Genomic DNA, 22890 nt, shown 5'->3' on the forward strand with positions numbered 1-22890 from the left:
CTAAAATGTCTGTTTTATTTTGAAAATAAAAGCAAAAGAAAAGTGAAAGAAATGAGCACTTACTGTTTGAAGTTCAGGGCCAAATCAGCAAAATACTTTCTTCTTTTACGGTATATTTGGTCTTTAAATCCCTGTAATAACAATATTGTTAAAAAGACATTTGTATTTTGTCTAAATTTTTTCAAAAACAACCATTTAGCTGTCTTTAAGTTTTAGACAAGAAACAGAAATTTAAGAAGCATGTATACCGGATGGTCTGCATCAAGTTCAGAGCCATACATTAAAACTCTGTCGGAGCACAGATCCAAATCAGAAATCTTTTTAGGAAACCAGGGAACACAATCCAGACCTGAAAAAAATGTAAATTTACAATATGTTTTTCACAGTCATCTTGATTTAAAAAAAAAAATTACATTTGATGTCAAGTATGTATTACCATCATCAATTACAGAAAAGCTGTCAAAGGGAGCAATTTCTACAATATCAGTATGTGTCCTCAGCAGCTCAGTCAGCTCCTTTAGTTGTTCATGCTCTGAATCACAATCTATGAAGATTTCAAAGTCTGAGTCTCTCCGTTTGGACTTGCGAGACTCAATATGAACCAGATGGACATGTTTTTCCTGCAACAACATAGTCGAAGGACACGGAAAGTTGTGCGAGAGAATCTAATTAGACAACAGTTATTGTTTCAACAAGAAAGGAACAATATTATCTTCATTTAAAGCTACGCTTGTAAAACTTTAAACAAACCGCCTACCTTGAAATGTTTCAGAGCCTCGATAAGACCCCCCACTTCATTTTTCAGTGTGAATATAATAGTTGCAGCTCTGTTTCTGGAGTTGCTTGGCTGTCCAGTTGTGAGGCCATGGTTGTCCTGGTGTTCATCAGTTCCATTGATTGTTACCTTATTTTTTGATGTGGATATACATTTAAGCATATTGTTAGCTTCAGTGATTTTCTGCTAGTTTAATAACCTGTAAATATAATCTAGTTTTGTTTTATTAGATGTATTAATCAAGAACTATATTCACTGACAGATTAATTTTAGCTAGCACCCAGAAGGCATCCTGATCAGATTTAGTAGCGGCTCTACTTTGAGTTCCCCCAGATGATAGGCCTCTTCACCCTATCTCTAAAGCCCAGTCTGGCCACCCTGTGCAAGAAGCTCATTTGGGCTTTTGTATTGCAGATCTCTGTTTTGTTCGGAACATAGACAGAGTGGTAATTTGAGAGCCATGCTGATTAGCTAAGCTTTTTCACCGCAACAAGATAAAGCAGCCCCTGCTTTACTGCAGATAAAGCCCCAATTTATCCGTCTATCTCCCGCTTCATCCTACCATCATTTGTTTACCAGACGCCTAGACATTTCAATTTCTCCATTTGAGGCAGAGACTGAACCCTAACCTAACATTTTTCTGGTTGAGAACCATGGCCTCAGACGTAGAAGAGCTAACTATAATCCCAGCCGCTTTACACACAACTGTGAACCACTCCAGTGCACACTGAAAGTCAGGACCTAAAGAAGCCAAAAGAACCAAAGCATTTCAGAAAAGCAGAAATGAGACTCCCAAACCAGACACCATTTTCTCCACGACTGAGTACAGTCATGGAGAGTACAGTACAGAGCTCTTGCTTTGGGCATACAAGGATCAGATAGCCCTTAAAAAGTCACCCAGATACCCAAATTTCCCAGCAGCAACTTTTCTCTACCACAGCAACTTATGCCACAGTAATGCACTTGATTCTTTAGACTCTGTCTTCTCCACGGGTAACATCGCGACCAGACTGAGAAGATCCTTAAACAGCTACTTGCATTGCTCAACTATATCATCAGTCTGACTCCACAATCTCCCCCACAAAGCATACATAGCAGGGAATGGTCCCTGTTTCCTCTTTCTGAGTCACTGAATGGTTTTCCAGGACTTCTTTGAAGTTAAACTGAAGGTCTCTTTCCATTGCCTCTATATTTCCGAGTTTTTGCTTCTGCAACCACTGTCCTTTCGGCCACTTGGTACCTGTAAGCTGCTGTTAGGGTTTTAAGACTTTTTATATTGTTTATCACTTGTGTCTGCTCTAAGTGCTTTCTTCCCCCACATGTCATAGACAAAGAGATAAGAGAGAAGGGTGAGTTATGCTATTATCAGCAACATCTAGGGACTGGCACCAATCCTCACTCCTTTCTCTAAAATCAAGACACATGAACCCTAACCTTTCTGACCCCACACACACACACCCACTCTGAATGATGTTTGAACTGTGTGTGACCAAGCATGTATAAATAAAGAGAGAGGGGGCTAATACTTCGTAGTCTGTAGTGTACAGCTACCCTTGCAAGTAAAACTGACTCTGTGTCTTTCCTTACCTCTGAGTTGACTAAATAATACCTATCATTAATTTGGTCCTTCGAGCCGGAGATTATAAGAACTAAACTGATTTTATCTTTCTTTGCAGTGACTGGCGGATCTCCGGGAACAGCCTGACGTCGAGTTAAGCGCTGCCGCACAGCCGCATCTAGGCCTGGTGGCTGAAAGTCCCGGTGTGTGACGTTCGCATCTGGCCGGTGGATTATTGTCTTGCTCGATGCCGGGCGGGTCCGGGAGATCCGACAAAGTCACCTGAAAGTCAACTCAGAGGTGAGACAGTTTTAAAATACAGTACATGAGATAAGCGTGAGCGCTATAGAAATGAAAGAAGAAAAGTACTTAAAAGTCGTTTGGTAGTGTGTCACCGTAAGGACACTGCATTGGAAAGGTTTTATTTTGCCGCAAGGAAATAGTGATAAATTTAGGTAGAATTTTGCCGCAAGGAGATCAGAGACGACTAGGCGTCGTAAAGTGAACTGGATAATTTGGTTGGTAACATTCCGCCGGAAGGGAATGAAATTAAGTGTTAAATAATAAAGAGATCTCATAAACTGAGCTAGGTCGACCATACATATTGCTGAAGGGACATAAATATGTTAAAATACTAACTGTGTGAGTGCTACATTATTGTTCTTCCTATTTTTATTACACATTAACCATCATCTCCTAAACATCAAAGTGGGGATGATTGTGTTAAATGTGCTTTAATTTGGAAGATAACATTGGTTTTTCACAGTGTGGAAGTTTAAGTGTAAATGAGTAAAAAAAAAAAGTTAAAATTTTCCTGAAGGAAGTTTCGTTTGTCTTAAATATTGCGATCAGTCGGAAAAGAAGGTAAAAAAGTGAAAAGTGACATTAGAGAGTCAAAAAGAAAGTTGTTTTAGAAAGGAGTATAGTTCATGTTATGGGGAACGACTGACTGACTGACTGATAATATTTCTTTGTGCAAAATCTGAACCTATACTAAACTTTTTCTTCTGCCTCTCTCACACACAAATACACACATATATGGGATTTGAGTTCAACATCTGCGTTTTTGAGTCTGGATTTTAGAAACCTGCCCTTCTCCATGGCTACTCCGCCAGAGACGCTTCTCCAGCACGGCCTGAAAGAGAGAGATCTGCCTTCCTGTCTGCCTGCTTGTTGCAAATCGGAGTGTGAGTTTCCACCAAAAACGAAACTCAGAAGAAGTCTGGGCCGAACCCACTGAGATGGACAACGATCCATGCTGCTGCAGAGCCAGTAGAGTGATACACTGGATTTATATTGAAAGCATCTTATGCGGGCAGAAGAGAAACCGGAGCAAAGTTTCTTCTTTCTCCCTCCTGGAGAAGTTAAAGTGGACAAAGAATGATTCAATGTCTCACCAACAGACCTGGGAAGGGCCTGGGTTGTTTTTTGGACTGATAGAGGACTGTGTGACAGTCTGACTGTGGAGCGATTTAGAAACTGATGGGGGTAACGTACAAACACACACACATTTGCATAAATCTTTTCCTATTTTCTGCAATGAAGAACGCTTATTAACCGCTGCTCATGTGACGCTTGCTTGACGTTGACAGATATAGCGGGTTAAAATATTATTTTAGAGTTAGAAAAGTATCTTTAAAAGGGTGATAACTTAACTCATTTGATACTTTCCGGTTAATTCTTTTAGAGAAACAAGTTCTCTTTTGTCGTGGAATATTCAGGGTCAATTATTCTAGTTATTAAAAGTTATTAAAAAGCAGAGGAAGTTACAACATCTCCAAAACTCAGCAGTAACCAAGTGTTTCTATGTTATTCTCAGGACAGATCTCATGAAGGAGCATTTTTAAAACCCAGCGCATGTGTAACACCTGATAAGTTTCTCCTTCAGATATTATTTTCTGTTGTCAGAGTTTGTATCCCATAAATCTAATGGGTAGAGACCTCATTAAAGCAGGCTTAGTTCTACTGCAGATGGTCTTCATACAGTCTCCGACACAGTATTTACAATTTGGTGCAGTTTTTGTCCGCAAGTGTTAACTGACGCTTATGGAAAGTACAAATTCATTGTTTTTCACAGCAGCTGCTGGGATGAGGTTATATTAGCTTTTTCTTCCCTCTTCTGATTCATGCAGCGTGTTGATTTACACTGTACCTTATATCAGGTCCTGACAAAAACTATGAAAGGTTTGGTTCTGCAGGTTCTTTTTTCTCCTTTTGGGGAAGGAAAGGAAACCTAATCAGTTCTGTGCTGCACAGAAATATTAAAACACTTGTTGTTTTCTAAGATATCACCAGCTAAAAACTTTTAAAACTTTTGAGAGTAATTGGTTTTGTTAAACACATTTCCCTTGGTAAAACAAACCTTTAAAATGAGAATGAAAAATTGGATTATTTAGAAAGATTCTGATTGGACAGTGGTACCACACAAAAACAAATTAAACTAATCTCATGTTTCCTAAAAGACTCTGCATGAAAAGGCCTTCAGAACCGTGGAGTTATTTTCCACCACAGTACACAGTTTTTTAAGCATGCTTTTTCTTTATTTTAAAACAGATCTGGTTTTTGTTTTGTTTTTGGCTTTTTAGCATAATGTTTGTCTGAAGCTTCTTATGAACTGGGATAGAAGCAAATATGATCTGAGGGAAATTAGGAGCTGTGAACTCATAATTTTAAATCTGATTATTGTCCAAGCAGGAATAATATATTTAGCCAATCTTTCAATCTCTGCAAAAAGTTAACACCATTGTTTAATGCAGTAGTACTCAACTTGTGGTTCCTGGACTCCTGAAGCCCATGAGCCATAGATTTTGGGTCCATAAAATTATAATATTTAATTAAAGGTAGACCGATTACCTATTAAAATAGATCTAAGCCAATGATGAGTTCCAGTCATTTGGTGGCTTTGAAATGCAATAATACTCAAAATTTCTACTCTGGGGAACACAGATTGGGGTTGAAGAGTTTAGTTTTGGAACCAAGGTTAGGATTTTTATAACAGAATCCAGACAAGTAAAATCCTTCATTTTAGGAAAAGAAAAGAAATAAAGGCTCTCTTAACAGTAAGAGGATGGTCGGCTCAAACTCAAGTCTCCTTGTTTGATTTCTTAGGGTTTAAAGATTAAAAGAATACCTAGGAGTAGAAAGGTACACAAGGTGATTTCAGATTACTAAGAAATAAAATATTGGGACATTTATCAGCATGTGGATTATTAAAGAGGGGTTCTAGTAATAAGTTTTCCCCAACCCTCAAAATTTAAATAGCCCGAATTAAAGAAAATGATGGTTGTTCTTTTTGAAACATTATGTGGGGAAAAGTCCAGTTTGGAGACAAGCTTCTTATCTTAATTTCTGATTAAGTCAAACACTGCAGTTTTGTTTAGTTTGGGTATACCATAAAAATGTCAACGCCGACTTTTCTAATTTCCCCTCGGGGATCAATAAAGTATCTTTGAATTTGAATTGAATTGAATTAAAATACTTCTTTGCATTTAACCTGAAATTCTGCAATATGGCTGTGATCAAATTGAGTCAAACAAAAAGAGAACTATGACAATAACTCTCAGGATTGTAGTTATTATTATAGAGTTACAGTACAAAGAATTATCAAAAGGTTTCAGCATCAGTAAATTTGGATTCATTTAAGAGAAAACTGTTGCTGTGCTTCTAAATAGTTTGTGCACTCATCTTAAAAAGGATCCTGAAGATTGTCATAACAAAATTGATCAATTATAGTATTAAAAGATATGGCTGAGAAAACATATTCTGAAAAGAGATTGTTAAAAATTTATTTTAATTCCAGAAGCTTCAAATTTGGCCATTTGTCTGTCTTTGATGTTTTGTCTTTGTTTTGTTGAAATGAATGTTTGGTTATATGTTGCATGAAACAATAATCCATGTTTAGAATAATGTTTCTAAATCCCAGATTGATTAAAACTTTGAGTTTTCAGGAGAGTTAAGAAGCAGCTTGTTTCTGAGGTAGGTGCATGTTAACACTTTTGTAGTTTAAGTTACACTAATATGGGTTGGGATGAAGAAACTGTGGGTCCGCCCATAGGCTGCCAATCAAAGGTTAGTTCTGCCTGACTCCGCCCACCTACCAGGTTGGTTCATTCCTTTGTTGTCATGGAAACGCTCAGCACCTCCCTTCCTGAGTTTTAACACTGTTTAAGAGACAATAGAATCAAAATGCTTGTAGTGATTGTTGCCTTAATAACATGTTTTTTTGGATGTAGCATGACTTTTAGATTTATGTGTTTTGCTATTAAAAGGTTAATGAAATAGTTTAAACTACTTTGAAGAATTAGTTTTGCATGCAGAATCATTGGTGATTTATTAGATTGAAAGTTTTCCCTCGTGCCATTAAGCTAGCTGACAGTTCAAGATATGCCAAAAGTAAGGAATATATTTCTGATAAAGAATCAGAGTTATGATTTCATACTTGGTTGGAATTATTTATTAGATTCGAATTTGTAGGGTTTATGCATCTGAATTACATTAGATGTCCATTAATCTAAAACTTTTCTTCATACAAGATAAATCAGGATGATATGTGACTAATTTCTAAGTGAAATATTGTACGACGACTAAAGTTTGTGTTTTGTTGTTAATGGAACTGAATTAGTTAAAAACATCTGGATTTTCTTTATGCTGCTTTTGTTAAATTCATAGTGGCACGTAGTTATGTCAGAATTAATTTATTTGGTTCTATCTAATGTGATTTTGGTTACTAGAACATTCTTGTTTAAACCTTTTGCTGGATTGGCGCAGGGGTTGGACCCTGCGCCACCAGGGGGGAATGTCAGAATAAAGTAACATGGAGATATTTCCAAGATCAATTTTTTTTCCACATCTTTGTGTGAAGGTAGGATGTTGTTACTGTCAAAACCTGTCCACTGTGTTTTCTCAAGTTTCACAGACGGTGACGGCTGCATTACCAGAAACAGCCACTTCCACCCTCCAGTCCTCCAGCTTCATCTGGCTTCCAGGACAAGTCATCTTCTAACTGGATCATCCACGGCTTGAAAGGTTTGAGGACAGCGGACCACCACAAGACAAAGAACTGTAAGCTGATCACTGGCGAGTGATTGAAGAGGTGGTTGAAGAACACTGTTCTTACAAGGGCACAATAATCCCTTGGGCAGTGCAACGTTATTTCAGAATCTACTTAAGGCCATCGCATTGCCTGAAAGTTAGAAATCATAAGGTCCTTTGCCTCACTGCACACACACCACAGTGAGAGACACATAGGAAACATACAGGGAAGACCTCTACACATTTGCACATAACCTTTATCTGGATGATGGACTGGCGACGTCTGCAACAGAGAGACAGTCAAACATGCACCATGATGCTTATTTTCCTTAATTTCTTAATATTTGGTGGCTACTAGGTGCTCCTTTGCCTGGACGGCGAGGGTCAGCCAAATTCTTTTCTCCCACTTTGACAGCGAAACTGACTCTGAGGAGGAAATCTTGGATGCTTTTATCTAACTTTCATGTTTATTGCTTGATATCTATCATTATGGCACAAATTCGAAATGTGTTCATTTCCGCCGTTGTTATAATTTGTTTTCTTTGAGGAAAAAACTGTTTGCTTTCAGTATCAGAAGGAAGGAGTTGTAATGGAAATTGTTTTATTAAGTGTTCCAAAGTGTATGACCTTTGGGTTACCTCACTCCCCTGAACATCTTTTAGTGGTGGAAGCTGTAAAAGCCATTATCAGAAGTTTAATGGTTAAGGCCATTTGTTAGGGTGATGTCTTTGGAAGAGCAGATGTTGTTCCTAGGTAATCTTCTCACCTCTGAACCCGAGAACGGTCTAGGGTCATAAAGCACAAACTCTTTTAAGTGGTGATAACACCTATATACTCTTTAAATACTGTGTGTAAATGTTGACACCACACTAAACCCAAAAGCAGATGATTATGATGACATGTTGTAAATGAATATATCTTCCATGCCTGAGTGTATTCATAATTGTACTTCATAAAATGACCTTATAGCAGAAAATTGAAAAACGTTGCTGTTTAAGTGAAGTGAGAAAAAGTGCAATGATGATATGAACAAGGCTTGTTTTAATTCTTTTACTTTTTATTCTTACATTTTGTTTCTTTGCTTTATTATTGTTTTACTCTGCCATTATTGGTGGTCGCCTGGCGGAGGAACCGTGTAAGTGTTTCCCACAAAATAATCTGTTTTTCGTCCTGTGGGTTTGTGCTTACACAGAGTGTTTCATTTTACATGTATTTACTCATGACTTATTCGTGATAAAACAGGGGGGAACTGTTAGGGTTTTAAGACTTTTTATATTGTTTATCACTTGTGTCTGCTCTAAGTGCTTTCTTCCCCCACATGTCATAGACAAAGAGATAAGAGAGAAGGGTGAGTTATGCTATTATCAGCAACATCTAGGGACTGGCACCAATCCTCACTCCTTTCTCTAAAATCAAGACACATGAACCCTAACCTTTCTGACCCCACACACACACACCCACTCTGAATGATGTTTGAACTGTGTGTGACCAAGCATGTATAAATAAAGAGAGAGGGGGCTAATACTTCGTAGTCTATAGTGTACAGCTACCCTTGCAAGTAAAACTGACTCGGTGTCTTTCCTTACCTCTGAGTTGATTAAATAATACCTATCAGCTGCTTAAGAAGTGAATAAGGACAATCAAACCCTAAAGGCCTCTTTCATCAGCCTGACAGCTTTCATCACAATGTATGTCTTCTAGGTGCTGCCATGACAGGTACCAATAACAGGTCATAGCTATTGAAAGTTGCCACTGCTGTGAAGGTCCTGAATTTGGACCAGTCTGATTCAATGTCCCCAACCTCTCTCAGAACATGAGAAGGTGTGAGTTAAGGACTACCTAAACAGGTTCCTCCTCCAGACATTCCCAGGGGTCTGGGAATGTCATGTCACCTTAAGCCAAAGGTCAATCTATCATTGACCTTTGGCTTAAGGTGGCCTGTTACCAAGTAAACTTATGAACCACCTTGAGCTCTAACGTGGTGCTTGTTATGAACATTATTATATCAAAACACCGCTCGGATTCAGATCGGGGAGGTGTTCTGATCACACCCCTCCAGACAAGTAGCGACAGGAAAAAAAACAGAAGTGGCAGAGGGTTGAATAAGGAGAACAATGATGACTAACAAAACAACAAAAATATTAAAAGCTACAATATAAATATTAACAATGGTAAGAATAAAAGCATTAAAAAAATCACAATTATTTAAAACATAATCCAAATTATAAAGAGAATAATAGTAATAATACTGCTAAGTGCTCCTTATCTGTAATTGTGTGATTTCACCTACAGTGCTATGCAAAAGTTTAGGTCAGGTGTGAAATAGGCTGTAAACAAAGAATGCTTTCAGAAATATAAATGATGATTGTTTATTTTTATCAATTTACAAAATGCTAAGTGAGCGAATCCAAACATTCAGCCAAAGTCATTAAGAACTGCTTAGGAAATGCTTATTGGAAAATGTAGGCCTAATAATTAAATTTCAGAAAAGAGCGATTTGAAGTAGTTTACCGTGAGTCAAGAAATCGGTTCTTCAGTCATGTCCTGTACCGTTGTTGAATGTTTGTAAATATGACTGGATGAATGTGGCTCAAGTGTAAAGCACTTAGTGGTCAGTATGACTAGAAAATACTATATTATTTCAGTCCATTTACTTTTGCATGAATTTGGTTGTGTTAAGGAAAAATTGCATTTAGTTTGTCGAATAATTGCTATTTTCTCCAAGCTCCTCTGTTTAGATCCCTACTCAACTGCATAGTGTTGATTAGTCTTACATGGTTTCCATTTCACTAATCACCTGCCAGCAATCATTGTATAATAATAATAATAATAAATCTACAATTAACACTTATGCAGTTATTGCTTTATCTATACTAATAATGGTGATAAAATTGACAATTTTAATATTGATAATACAAACAATGGGAAAATAAAATTAATCTAATAAAATTTGAAATAATAATAATAATAATAATAATTTTAAATTTGAGGTTCGTTGAATCAGTCGGAATGCATTTAGATTGTGCAGATTATTTATCTGTGTGCCTTGATTTAATTTGTGGCTGTGGTTTTTGTGCCTCGTGATGTCATAGCCAAAAGGGGTGGGCCTAGTTGAAATGAACTACTCCCGGCTTTATTTTATGATCTGTGACGTCTGTCTTATGACATCAGGTTTTCATGAAATCGCATCCCTCTGGTGAAAGCAGTGAGTTATTGTTTTTTTTTTCCTTTCCATTTGTTGTATAAAACCCTTGTTTGTTTATGTAAGTGATGTGTTCATATGTGTGTTTTTAGCTTTCACGGTGATCCTGATGATCCTGGTTATCCTGGTGATTGTTGATGAACAAAGAAAAATAAATAAAATAAAATCACCCGTCTAGGCTACGCTAAAACTTTGTTCCAGAGCTACTTAGATTACCTTCAACCACTCTGATGGATTGGTTGAAGGTAATGAACACACGTTCCTAGAAGGGTCTTTAACAATTCAATTAAATGGAAAGCGAAACTTAACAGTGAATGTAATAAAAATCCAGAAAGTGATATAAATGTCTTCAAAAGCACATTTCTGGTTTGTCTTTGGCCAAATCTTAAGCCTGGAAGTGAACATTTTAACGTCAGATGAGGTCTTAATGTCAGATAATAGTGAGTTCCAGAGTATACAACTCTTAACAGTAAAAGCTGTCTTTGCAAGGGTCGTCCTGCAGTTTGGTATTGTACAGCCCTGATTTATGGGGCCTCTGGTCATTCTATTACTGTTCGTAATAATAATATCAATAATAGGTCTACAGCTAACACTTTTCTACTAATAGTTTTTATGTAATGATGTTGATAATATTAATGACAGTGGCTGTAATATTAATAATACACATAATGGAGTAATAATTGAAAATTATGTAATAATAATTATAATAATAATGTTCATAAGGTAATCCATGTATCAGTGGTGAAGAGGCTGTGTACACCAGAGATGGGATAGTGCTAAATCTGCTGGCTTTTTTAAATTAGGGTTGTTTCCTGCGTCTTATCCATGAAAGCCACAGATATATATTTATAATTTATATTATGTATTAATTAGCATTTTATTTGCTTTAATTTTTGTCATTTAATTTTTTGTTTTGTTTTTCTGTGATTATGTATTTCAACCTCTAAAAAGTGTCCCTTCAACACAAGGCAAGCTACTACAATACATGTTGATTGACTTTGGCAGGAACCCGGAGCGCCCGGAGAGAATCCTGAATTAAAAAAATTATTAAGCAATTCTTTTGAAAAATACAAAACATAGTGCAACTTATTTTAATGGTGTGTTTCATTTAACTTTGTGAATTTGCACATTTAGGCAAAGTTAATTCAATTGAAATACATCTAGTCTAGCATTAAAAAGTGTTGTTATTGTGCTGGGATAGGTGACAAGGATAGATAAATATCCTTGTCCATTATTATGGAAATCGGGACACTGGATCTGATCTTCGTAGATCTTTATATAAATGTCTCTTTTACCCCAATTCCTAATAATAACAAGAGCCTATATATTGGGTTGTAGTCCATTGCCGCCTATAGTGTATGAGATAGGTCGGCTGGTCTGGATCACGGACATACACTTCAAGAGGAAGAGGGTACATATCTCTATTCCTCATAATTGGTCTTACTGTCTTGCACTGCATCCACTGGACTCTGCTTTCTGCTGCTTGCTTGATCTCCTCAGTCTTCTGGTTATGCTGGGTTTTTTTCTTTGATTCAGAATCCTTTGCTCCATCTTTTTTCTGAAGAGTCTTTGGTCTTACTCTGATAGATGCTTTAGCTTTTATTTGAGCCTTTAAGGAAGTTTGAGCCTCCTGTTGGTGTGGTTTTCTTAGGTTTTCTTGCCTTGGAGCATGGTTTAATTGAGCCTTTGCAGAGTTCAACAGTTCTCTTGTCTGCTTTGCCTTTGGGTTCAAAACTTGTCTTGATGTAACCTCTTTTTCAGGTATTTGCTTCCCTGATTTTTGGGATCTATTGTTTGTTTTCACAGCCCCAACTTGGCATGTTCTAAAGTCAGATGTTCCCTCAGCAATTCTGACATGTCGATAGGTTTTCTTCCCAGCGTTGTTTGTAGGTGGCTTTGGCTCATGGGTAGTGGAAGACAGAGGAGGAGCAGCTGAAGGAACCTTTTTATTGCAAGTACATGTCAAAAAATTGATCTCCCACTGCTCTTCAAAGTGGAACGCAAGTTCTGCTTGGTCAAGGCCAGGCATAGTTTTCCTAAATTCAGCTAACTGTAAAAAATACTCACTTACAAACTCTTTAACATTGGTTGGTTGTGCAAGCATTGCTGCCCGTGAAACGCACTCCACCAAGCTCTTTGGTATACAAGGAATGGTGGAAGCCATCTTAAATACAACCCAGAAAATAACAACTCCTTCTTGACACAAGCCGTTGACTCTAGTTAAAAACTCTGTTGGAGAGAAAGCTTAGACACAGATACAAAAGATGTCATAGTGGGTAGCACTTTATGATGTCATAGCAGTACAATCCTTTGATGGTGTGACATCACTGGAATTCTGTCACTATGATCAGAATTTGCAAACAGAATATCAGTGTCAAAATGTAATCATTCAAAAACAAGCAGATAATGATTTGTTTGTCTGGATGCTCTATGTTAATAACATTATTATTACAAAACAAACTAAGTCGACAAACATGTGTTAGTAAAAATAAATAAATATGATTTTTCAGTATGCATATGTGGTAATATTTAACACCTGTTATCTAGCTATGGTTTTTATTTTGAATTCCAGTGTGGAAGCGTCACCACGGTAACCAACATACTGGCCTGAAGGAATACAACACTAGTATCCTGACCTGCAGTTTTTGATTTTATATTTTGCCTGTAATGACCAATGTCATTCAATTATTGAAGGATTACCTAAACGAAAACATGGTAAAACTAAATCATACACCGAACCTTTTATAAATTTCATGCTGAAAAGATATCAATAGAAAAACATTATTCCGCAGTTAAACTAGGCAAAGAAATTCCAACATTTGATCACTGCTTGCTATTTTACCTGACTTAAAAATGTGATGGAGTTTTTTATTTCATGTTTTATCTGGGATGACATCCAGAAAATAATTAGAATGTTATATATAAGTCCAAAATGTCAGGGCAACCTTCATAATAATATGAGCTATAACAACATTTAATTTCCCTTTGGGATTAATAAAGTATTTTTGAATTTGAATTGAATTAAATTGAAACAAAACTGACAACAAGTTGCTAAAAAGAACCTTCTTTGTGACACTAATAATTAGAGGGGTTCATGTTTGCTTCCTAGCATAGCCATCCGTACTCTGGAATAGACTTTAGACCTTTTTTTATTATTCCAGGAAGTACTTTTGTCCATGTTGAGATGACTTCAGTTCTTTCTTTATTCTGACCCCATCAAAGAAATAAACAAGCAATATCTTAAACATGTCTGTTGTCATCAAAGAAATACTTGAACTAATTTTTAATGGCTCACTTTCTTGCACCTTGTTTTTTTCTTTGGTAAAAAATATACTCAATTTCCATGAATCAATCCATCAGAAATCCATGTTAAATGCCTCATGTCTTAACTAAATAAAATTTTGCACTATAGATGCCTGACTTTTACATTTGAGCCTTTAAAATAGGAAATATTGGCAAAACAGATCATTTTAGGTCCAACATTTTAGGTCTATTTGAGGTCCAAACTAAAAAAAACATGAACCTTTGAGGAAAACGTTTCTTAAACTTTAAGGTTCCTGCATTCTGTACACAAAACGTAGTCAAACTGATTCTGATGTGTTTAAAGCTTACACAAAAAGAAATCTGCTAAAGTGGTAAGAAGGAAAAACCATTTCAAAACAAGTTACAATAAACCTCTACTTTCTTATCTAGGGTGAGCTCTTTTCAAGAAGCAAAAACAGATGCACTGTATATTCATAATTTGGGGATACTCACCCTTTTGTCAGCCTTCTTCTCAGGGTCATTTGAACTTCCTCTATTTGGCCCCAGTTCTGTTGACTTCTTGTCTTTTATTGCCACATTTAGATCAGCAGACATATTAATGTGTATTAGGAAAGCTCAGTAAAGTTCTTTTAGCTAAGCCAGACAGCCAACACCAATGACTCGACGTTGATTCGGGGAACTGTCTGTGCATGCAGCCCCTTTAGATCATCTATACTCTGAGCTAGCAGCTTCCCAGAAAGAACAAAATGCGGGTTGTATTTATGAAGCTGCAGGGTGGGGAGGGTTTAGAACACACACACACAGAGAGAGAGAGAGAGAGTTTCACTTTGAACAAGAGGGAAATTAGAACAAGTCAGGATGGGCATGGCCCAAACATCACAGCTCAATACTACAGCACCTGCTTCAGTAACGTTTCTTCAGATGGGATTTTTCTGAAGTTACATTTTTTTTAAGGTTATAAGCTGTTAGTATCCTACCTGCAGTGTGTAGCATTCTTACAGTTTGTATACATACAGATAAGTTTATCTTTAAACATAAATCTCCTTGTTAGTTTGAATTGGGCAAAACGACAAGATTTAGATTTAGATTTTTGCTATTTTAAAACAAGTTTAATCTAAAAAATATGATAGTGGTTTGGGTGAATGCTATTTTTTAATTTAAATTTGCTTTCTTTGGTTATTTACATAAAAGTTTGCTTGAAGGCTGTGCAGTGGAGATTTTGGTATGGAAACTCTGATGGGGCCACAGACTACTCATACCAGAAAATTTGATAATATAATCCAAACATAAACATATAACACTGAACCTTACCCTCAATACAAATACAACTTGCTGTGCACAAGTGCTTAATCACACAATAATGAAGACGTGACATCATTTATTCTATTAACAGTACCAAAGTGTTTAAGAATCAACCTTTTTTACTAACTAACAACTGCAAGCAGATTGTTCAATCAGAATCATATGAAGTAGTTGTATGAACGCTGACGGCACACACAACAAACAATACTGCTGTCCATGGTGCTGACGGAAACTGAACGAATCACCTGCATCATTTGGAAGATTTGATTAATTGAATTAAACAATAAACCCTGCAGCAACAAAGTAATATATATTTTAAAGATACATTAGGAACCTAATAGAAAAAACATCATATATCCTGAAAAATCGCTTTAACCCCTGCAGCAGTCAACAGTTGATGATTAAGCATAACAATATATAAGACTCACCAGTGAGGTTCACTTCTTGAAGAGGAAGGAAGCTCGGCGGTCCTTCATGTGTGCAAACTTCTCTATGACCTTGCTGTTAAAGTCAAACAGTCCGTGGATAAGGTCATTTTCAATGGACAGCATTGCCAGGGCATTCAGTCTTTGCTGTCCCATTGTATTCCGTGTAAATGTCTTTATCCTTTTTAGAGTGGAGAAGTTTCTCTCAGATTCAGTACTTGTCATTGGTGTTGTGATGATGATTTGGAGAAGTGTCACGGTTTCAGATAAGGCTTCTTGGAGGTTGTTTTCATGAATGGACTTCAATAAAGAAAGTGCGGTGTTGCCTGTGCTGAGTTCACTGTGCTGGTGTAGGGACATCAACTTGGTTTTCAGCTTTGCCTTATTTGTTATTGGCCATAGTTTAATGGCACATTCCAGTTCAGCCTCTGGAAATGACCGCACAAACTTGGAGAAAAGAGTGCAATCAATGAGTTTTGCTGCCATCAAATGGTCACTCTTAGTGAACCTCTCCTCCACTTGACTCATCACAGTGTCGCAGGCCTGTGTCACATCAGCTCATTCCGTAAGACGTCCTACATTTTTGTTGAAGGATTTCATCGCGTGGTTGATGCCAGCTGCATCAATGTCCCGTTTTTGCAGTACACTGTAAAATAATATGTCCACTTCTGGCATGAGCTCGGAAAAGAACTGCAAGAAGTGAAGGAACTTTGGTTCCTGCAGGTGCATAGACAGACCATAGGCCTCGCTGATGGTCACCTGTCCCATCCCTCTGTTGTGCGAATGTGGTCCAAACACTTCTTAATCTCTTCGTGGCATTCCCACACAGCATTAACAGTTGTGCTTTCTGGTGGTCTGGGGATGCACCTATCTGATGTTTTGGCAAGAGCAGCTGTTCTCTTGGGTGAACAAGAGAAAAAGGTGGCGAAAGCTGACAGATCCAGCAAAAAACACTTTTAATTCAGAAATCCTTGCTGAGCAGATTTGTTGAAGTGCATAACAGTGTACAAAACGGGCATTTGGATATCGCACCTTCATAAGAGTCTGTACTCGGCGCACACCTATGAGCTTGTCAGTCACGTTCAGAGGCTCAGGAGATGAAAATATGGCATTTGATAAACCAGCAGCCGTTTGGTCTTTCGCCTCAATAAATTCTCAAAACCTTTCTGTCACTGTGCCATTTACCATATAGCGCAGCACGATGACCATTTGTGATTTACAAGACACAATACCACACTATACAAGTGCTCTATCTGCACTGTTGAAGTTTCACTCAGCTTGGCTGAATTCTGAGTTACCCTGGCATCAAGGGAGTCGGACATATTTCAACATTTAATAAGATGATAACTATCAATTTAGAGAACTCATAGGCTGTATATAACTCATTAGATTTTCAGCCCAAAATGCACTTCAATAACAGACTTCACATGACATATATTTGAAAAACTTATAAAACCTATTATCAATCTAATTTATAAGGATGATGGTGATGTGGCACAAATTCACATTTATTACTAACTTTCATCTGAACATAAAGCCACAAAATTTAGCTTTATACTTTAGACCTACATCACAGACTACATGGGTACTGACTCAGCGGATGAAAGTAGTGAAAAAGTATGTTAACTTAATAAATGCCTCAAATTGGTCCAAAAACCAAAATCAGGTATTCCTTTACTGTTCTTCCCCTAAAACAACATTCTATCAAATGATCAAAGGGTTAAGAGGCACAATTCAGAGATTCCCAACAGTGTTTCTTGGAATTCACTGGCCTGTATATTTTGGTTGCTTCAACAGACCCTATTTAAATTGATGGATCATTTCCGAACATTTATAGAAGTTGATCAGAAGTTCTTAAATAAAATAATTCTCCTGTGATATATAGGTTGATACAGGGGCAGATCTAAAACAAGTAATACAGAGTGCTCCGAGATCATTGACTGGGAAACGATGTCCAACTTGTGTATATTGATGCAGTAGGAAAGACCCACATTATGAAATAAGTGTTTTCCACAAAACCACTGGAACTACAATTGTTTACACCCCGAACAACAAAGTTTTTTTTAATCTATTCTTTACTTTTTTTAGTTGGGCTCAGTAAATGCTCTGGGTATGAGTGATATGGGTCATTACCCAAAGCACCATTCCATTACAGGTTGGCATGAGCACATAAAAACGGGGGGCAAATTTATATCTTTTGAGTCCTGAACAACGTTTCTGTTGGTTACTTGCACATCTTGTCTCTCTGGTGTGGGTCATAGCCTATTCTGTTAAAGTATAAGCACTGTAACAAAATATGGTTGTACACGCTGGAGGTAAAAGATGCTGAAGTTGGTATCTGAGTTTTAGAGTTCTCTTAGGCAAAACAGTTTTTACAAAAATATGCACTGCTTTGGGGTATTGGGTGAAAAGGAAACCCTCTTTAGGTGGCCACATGGTGGACCAGAGTTAATGTGGAATTCGATGATTTCTGCTATCCTTGGGGCAATTTCTCTTACACTGATTTTGAAACATCTACTTATTCCCTCTTTTTTTCTATCTATTCTTTACTCACTACCTTGCATGTTGATATAACTTGGAGCATATTTATTACTTAGAGTTGACAAAATAGGTTAAATATGCAGGCTTAGTTCATCTTTTTCTGTTGTTGCTGCATTTCATTACATTTCAACAAGTAAGAAAAAGAAATGCTGGTCAGCAGTAGCAGGCCCGTCAACAGGTTTGCTGGGGCCCGGGACAGCCATCTGAAGCCGGGGGGAGCCATGCCAGAGTTTGTAACTCAGTTAAATTATTCTGCAAGCCTGAATGTGTCTCTCACAGCCGCTCCCACAGACGGAGGCCCCTCCCCAATCCTGGGCCCTCTCCTCTATCCTGGGCTCGGATCAACAAACCCGTTTGTCCCCCCAATTTCAGCGAGCCTGATCAGTAGTGCACTATTGGGAAAAGAGGGGACATTTCAGGGGCTCGGGGTTAAATACTCAACGATAAAGCCCAGAAAACATGCTGTTCAAGTAAGACAAATGTGTGTTAATCCTCATGTGTGTTTCACTGTGCAAGAGGCAAATATAAATCAGGGTGAGATCTTTGTTTTCTTGCAGGTGTGTGGAAGGGTTTTGGCTCTGGGGAGGGTGAGGATGATTTGAGGAGCACTTATTCTGGGCGCCATTGGTGGGCATGATCTGCGGCGCGGCACAAGCAGATCTGGAGCAGAGGGCGAACACAGATGTTAACGGTGTGCCAGACTTGTAGACCCTTCTGAGAAGCGATCATAAAAGCCAATGAGAATTAAAGTACAGTTCTTGCAGAGGTGATTTGATTGTTTGCAACAATATTTCAAGGGAACAGAGGGAAATTGGGTAAGTAATGTGGACCATGGAATAAACCAAAAGGTTTCCCTAAGGGTCTTGGTTTTCTTACATGGCGCTGACTCTCAGGTACAGAATGACCATCGGGTGGTTCCTTATACCCAGGAGTTCTTGATGACCCTGATCAGGAACAGGTGTGGCAGATGCAACCTGCTCACTCCTACCCTCCAGAAATAAAAGGCTGCAGCTCAGTGGGTATAACCAAACACACACAACCCAGAATCATAACAGAGACAAAAGGATGAATATGTGGAAAAACCCTTCTTGGCCACTACTAAGTATGGTGGAGGATCTGTGATACTGTAGGCTTTTTTCCCTTCCAAATGCCTGGGGAACCTCCTCAGTGTGCATGGCTATTTGGTAGAGAACAATACATAAGAGAGCAACTGGGACTCCGGATTATCTAGAGATTGTGGATCCTTGTGAAATGTTACAGAAGACGAAGTCCTGGGTAAAAGGTGACTATCAAAGGATTCACAAAGTAGCTGTGACAATAATTTTGGTTAACATGATTTTGTGTAAAAATATTTATCTATCTGTATCTAGGATTCTCATGAGGCATTAACAGCAAGCAGATCTCACAGAAGATCATATTATCACTATCTAAAACAACTCAAATGTTTCCTATCAGCTCAACTGAATCATTTTGCTAAATGAAATGTAGTTGTGCACTGAAAGAGGCTATCCTGCATATTATGCTTTTAAAAAAATGGGACTCTCAATTCCAACATGATATTTGTAAAAGTACATAACACAGAGCTGTCTTATATACTGAATGTCAAGTCTCAAGTCATTCGGGGCCAAGTCCAAGTCAAGTCTCAAGTCTTAAATGACTGAAATAAACATTTTTCTCATTAAATCCATCTAGGTCACCTCTAAAACCACATCACTGTAGGTTAGGATTCCAAACATGCACTGTTTGTATTAGGCTTAAATTACCAAGTGAACATTAAATAATTATCTTTCAGTCTTGTAATATTATTTTGAAAATTGGTCTAATGTGATATTTATCCAATTAGAAATATAAATAGGGATGTATGCTCTAACGAAAACAACAGAAAGAGAATAAACCCTGCTGAATTTCTGAATGAATCAAACAAAAATATTTTTTGTCTTTGTAAAGACTTAAGTCTACACCTTCATCATATATTATTTGAAGGATTTTCTTCTCCTCACTCTGAGCTGGAGAAGTTTTCATAATATTGGGAAACTATTCTATGAATGTACACTTAAACTCCATTCTAAATAATTAAGATGTTCAAAATTTAGGAATAAATTACAACATAATGAATAAGACAAAGGGTAGTAAATAATTTGAATACATAGAACAGGAAGTGCTTTTATTTTGATAAAACTTAGGTAAGTTATGTTTATTTTGTTTCATAAATGATCCATGTCATGTAATACAGCGTTCATTTGGAGAAACATTGATGTGGTCATTATTGTGAAGCTACAACTAACATGAACAGATTGTTTTGAGCCAGTCACATCCCGTAATCCACTAACATCCCTGGTTAATAGTCAAACATTAACTTTCACAGTAAAACATGCAGCAGCTGCTGTCTGTAGCTCACATACCAGCTTACATACCAGTCCTTATACAATGGAAGAACCATTGATTCTTAAATAAGCATTTGTCCCTGACTCTCCAAACTACTGCTATATGAATGCTATAGCTGATGTCAAGCTATGGACTGCTCACAAATACTACACACAGCACATCTTTAACAAAAATGTCCTTTGGTCTCAGTGTACTCCAATACTAGGAGTACATATCCACTTCAGACACATTGGTCATCTAGGTGATTTTACTTAGATTAGATTTGGAGCAGACAAGAAGTCTGTCTGTTTTGTTTAAATTTGCCTGAGACAGCTGGCTGTCTTTAAAAGATTCTGCATGAGACCTTGTACATCTAAACACATTTACAACCGGATCTGACCCTCACTAACAATCCAAGATGGAAATCACCGATGCAGGACAGCTGGCTAGTTAACTGCCAGGTTTCTCTGGGTGGGGAATCGGACCAGTGCAGCATGTTTTAAGAAGCTTAATTAAAAGCAGGGTGATCCATCTAGTTCCTGTTGATACAATTAGAAAACCTGTGCCTTTGTGTGGTATTGCTTTCTTTTCCTGTATCGTCTCTGTGCAGGGTCATTCTGCAACCACATGCTCGTTTTCCTAGGTTTATTCTATTAAGCTTTGGTATTTCTAGCTCACGCAGTCATGCACAAGTTATTCATGTAGATAATAGATGTTGAAGGTAATTACCTCAATGGAAAAACATACATTAATGTTTTTAAATTTAAATCTAAATAAGGACATACTTTAAAAGGATAAAAATGTTAGATCTAAATCTTTGCCATATGGCACATGTTTTGTTGTTAAATATTACTTAAAAAACGTACAAAAGATGTAACAACCACAGCGAGAAACTTGGCCATTGGGGTTCCTCCAGCAGTTCATCCTTTTATATGTTCTTCAAAACACTTAAGAGTTTAATTCACAAACGTTGCACTGCTCCTCGGTTTTTTCAAATGATTGTTCAGCATTCAGTTTTTAGTGTTATGTGAGTGAAGGCAGGTGAGAGATGTGCGCAAAACCAAGAAAGTGAGAAATATTGTTTTAAGAGTTTCTTTTTTATGTTTTTATTGTTTGTACAGATCCATTAATAAATCAGAATATTGTTAAAAAGTTCATTTATTTCAGTAACTTAGCTTATTAAGTGAAATACATTATATAGATTAACTGCTGTATGTACTTCATTCAGTCTCTATTACAGTTGTCGTTATCAGTAATAGCGGCTAGCTTTAAAAAATATTCTTTATATTTAGTGGCAGGACTAATAAATAGTATATAGCAAAAGTATTTACACCCCTTAAACACTCATTTTGCTGACCACAAACTTCAGTGTTTTTTATTTGGCTTTGGAGTACCACATAATTGTGAAGTTTAGGGAGAATGATACATAGATTTAAACATATTTTTGGAGTTAAACTCTGAAAGGTGTGAAAATTGGCAGTATTCACCACTCTAGAGTCAGCTCTCTGCATTCTTTAATGCAGTTACAATCCTTTGTTCACAATTGGCGCCGTTGCTTCAAAGGCTGCTGAGGCACTTCCTCCAGGCCGCCCTCAAGGTCAAAGAGTGCTCCTCTTTAACCCCTTCGGCCATTTGTGTAGTTTGATAATAGATATACAATTTCCCGACTGATGCGGGAACATTTTTATGAAAAGTGACATTTAAACAGGCACTATGAAGAGGTTCTGATTCAGGGGGTGGTGTAATGAATTGTGTGGGTTAATACACCCAAATATGCAACGGTTCAAAAAACATTAGAAAGAATACAGAAAACTCAATGGACTGAAAAATATGACCCAAACTGAATATAAAGATATCTGTGCAGAACCTGGAGAGACTAAATACAACTCTTCAGCTCTCCTACATACTTCAAGTACACAACAAAGTGTATTTGAGGGCTGAAAATTTGATTTTGTATGATAGGTCCCCTTAAACAACACATAGGTGGACTCCATTGACTAATTAGCTGACTTATGGGGGTTACTGGCTACAATGAATTTGTTAAGGGGTAACAGAGTATATAATGAACAAAATGCATGGCACACTTTTCAGATCTTTATTTCAGTTTTATAAATAAAACTGGAACACTTCCTTAGGTCCAGACCTTCGCTTTCACACACTCCACTGAGTTGACTTGGAATGGGCAGGAAGGCTGGTGACCACATCTTGTCCATCCATGAAAGAAAAGGCTGGTATGAGCAATGGATCAATGGATGAGTTGAAAGACATTTCTAATCAGGTTACCTCAATAAACTATTGTGAAGATTTTAAAAACAAATATTCGATGCTCTTCATGAGTTTCTCACGTTTTGGTTTAGGTCCAACCTGCTTTCCTCTAGCTTCAAGTAGTGGCGACAGTGTCATAAACTGTGCTTGTATGGAATGGAGC

At 37.4% G+C, this 22890-nt stretch overlaps 1 protein-coding gene across 2 annotated transcripts in view; it reads right to left on the reverse strand.

The window, feature by feature from the left end:
• The window catches only part of LOC124867496 (tryptophan 5-hydroxylase 1-like), a 36098-nt gene extending 17475 nt beyond the window's left edge, over positions 1–18623 (reverse strand). For both annotated transcript variants that reach the window (XM_047363969.1, XM_047363970.1), the window contains exons 1-5: positions 14323–18623; positions 758–904; positions 437–620; positions 249–349; positions 64–131 (exon numbers count right to left, since the gene is read on the reverse strand). In XM_047363969.1, coding sequence (XP_047219925.1) covers positions 64–131; positions 249–349; positions 437–620; positions 758–904; positions 14323–14424 — 602 coding nt within the window. In that variant the 5' untranslated portion in view covers positions 14425–18623. The remainder of the gene's footprint in view (positions 1–63; positions 132–248; positions 350–436; positions 621–757; positions 905–14322) is intronic.
• Positions 18624–22890: the final 4267 nt, after the last annotated feature.

The sequence above is a fragment of the Girardinichthys multiradiatus genome, chromosome 4 (assembly GCF_021462225.1).
Source record: "Girardinichthys multiradiatus isolate DD_20200921_A chromosome 4, DD_fGirMul_XY1, whole genome shotgun sequence".
In the NCBI taxonomy this organism is placed as follows: domain Eukaryota; kingdom Metazoa; phylum Chordata; class Actinopteri; order Cyprinodontiformes; family Goodeidae; genus Girardinichthys; species Girardinichthys multiradiatus.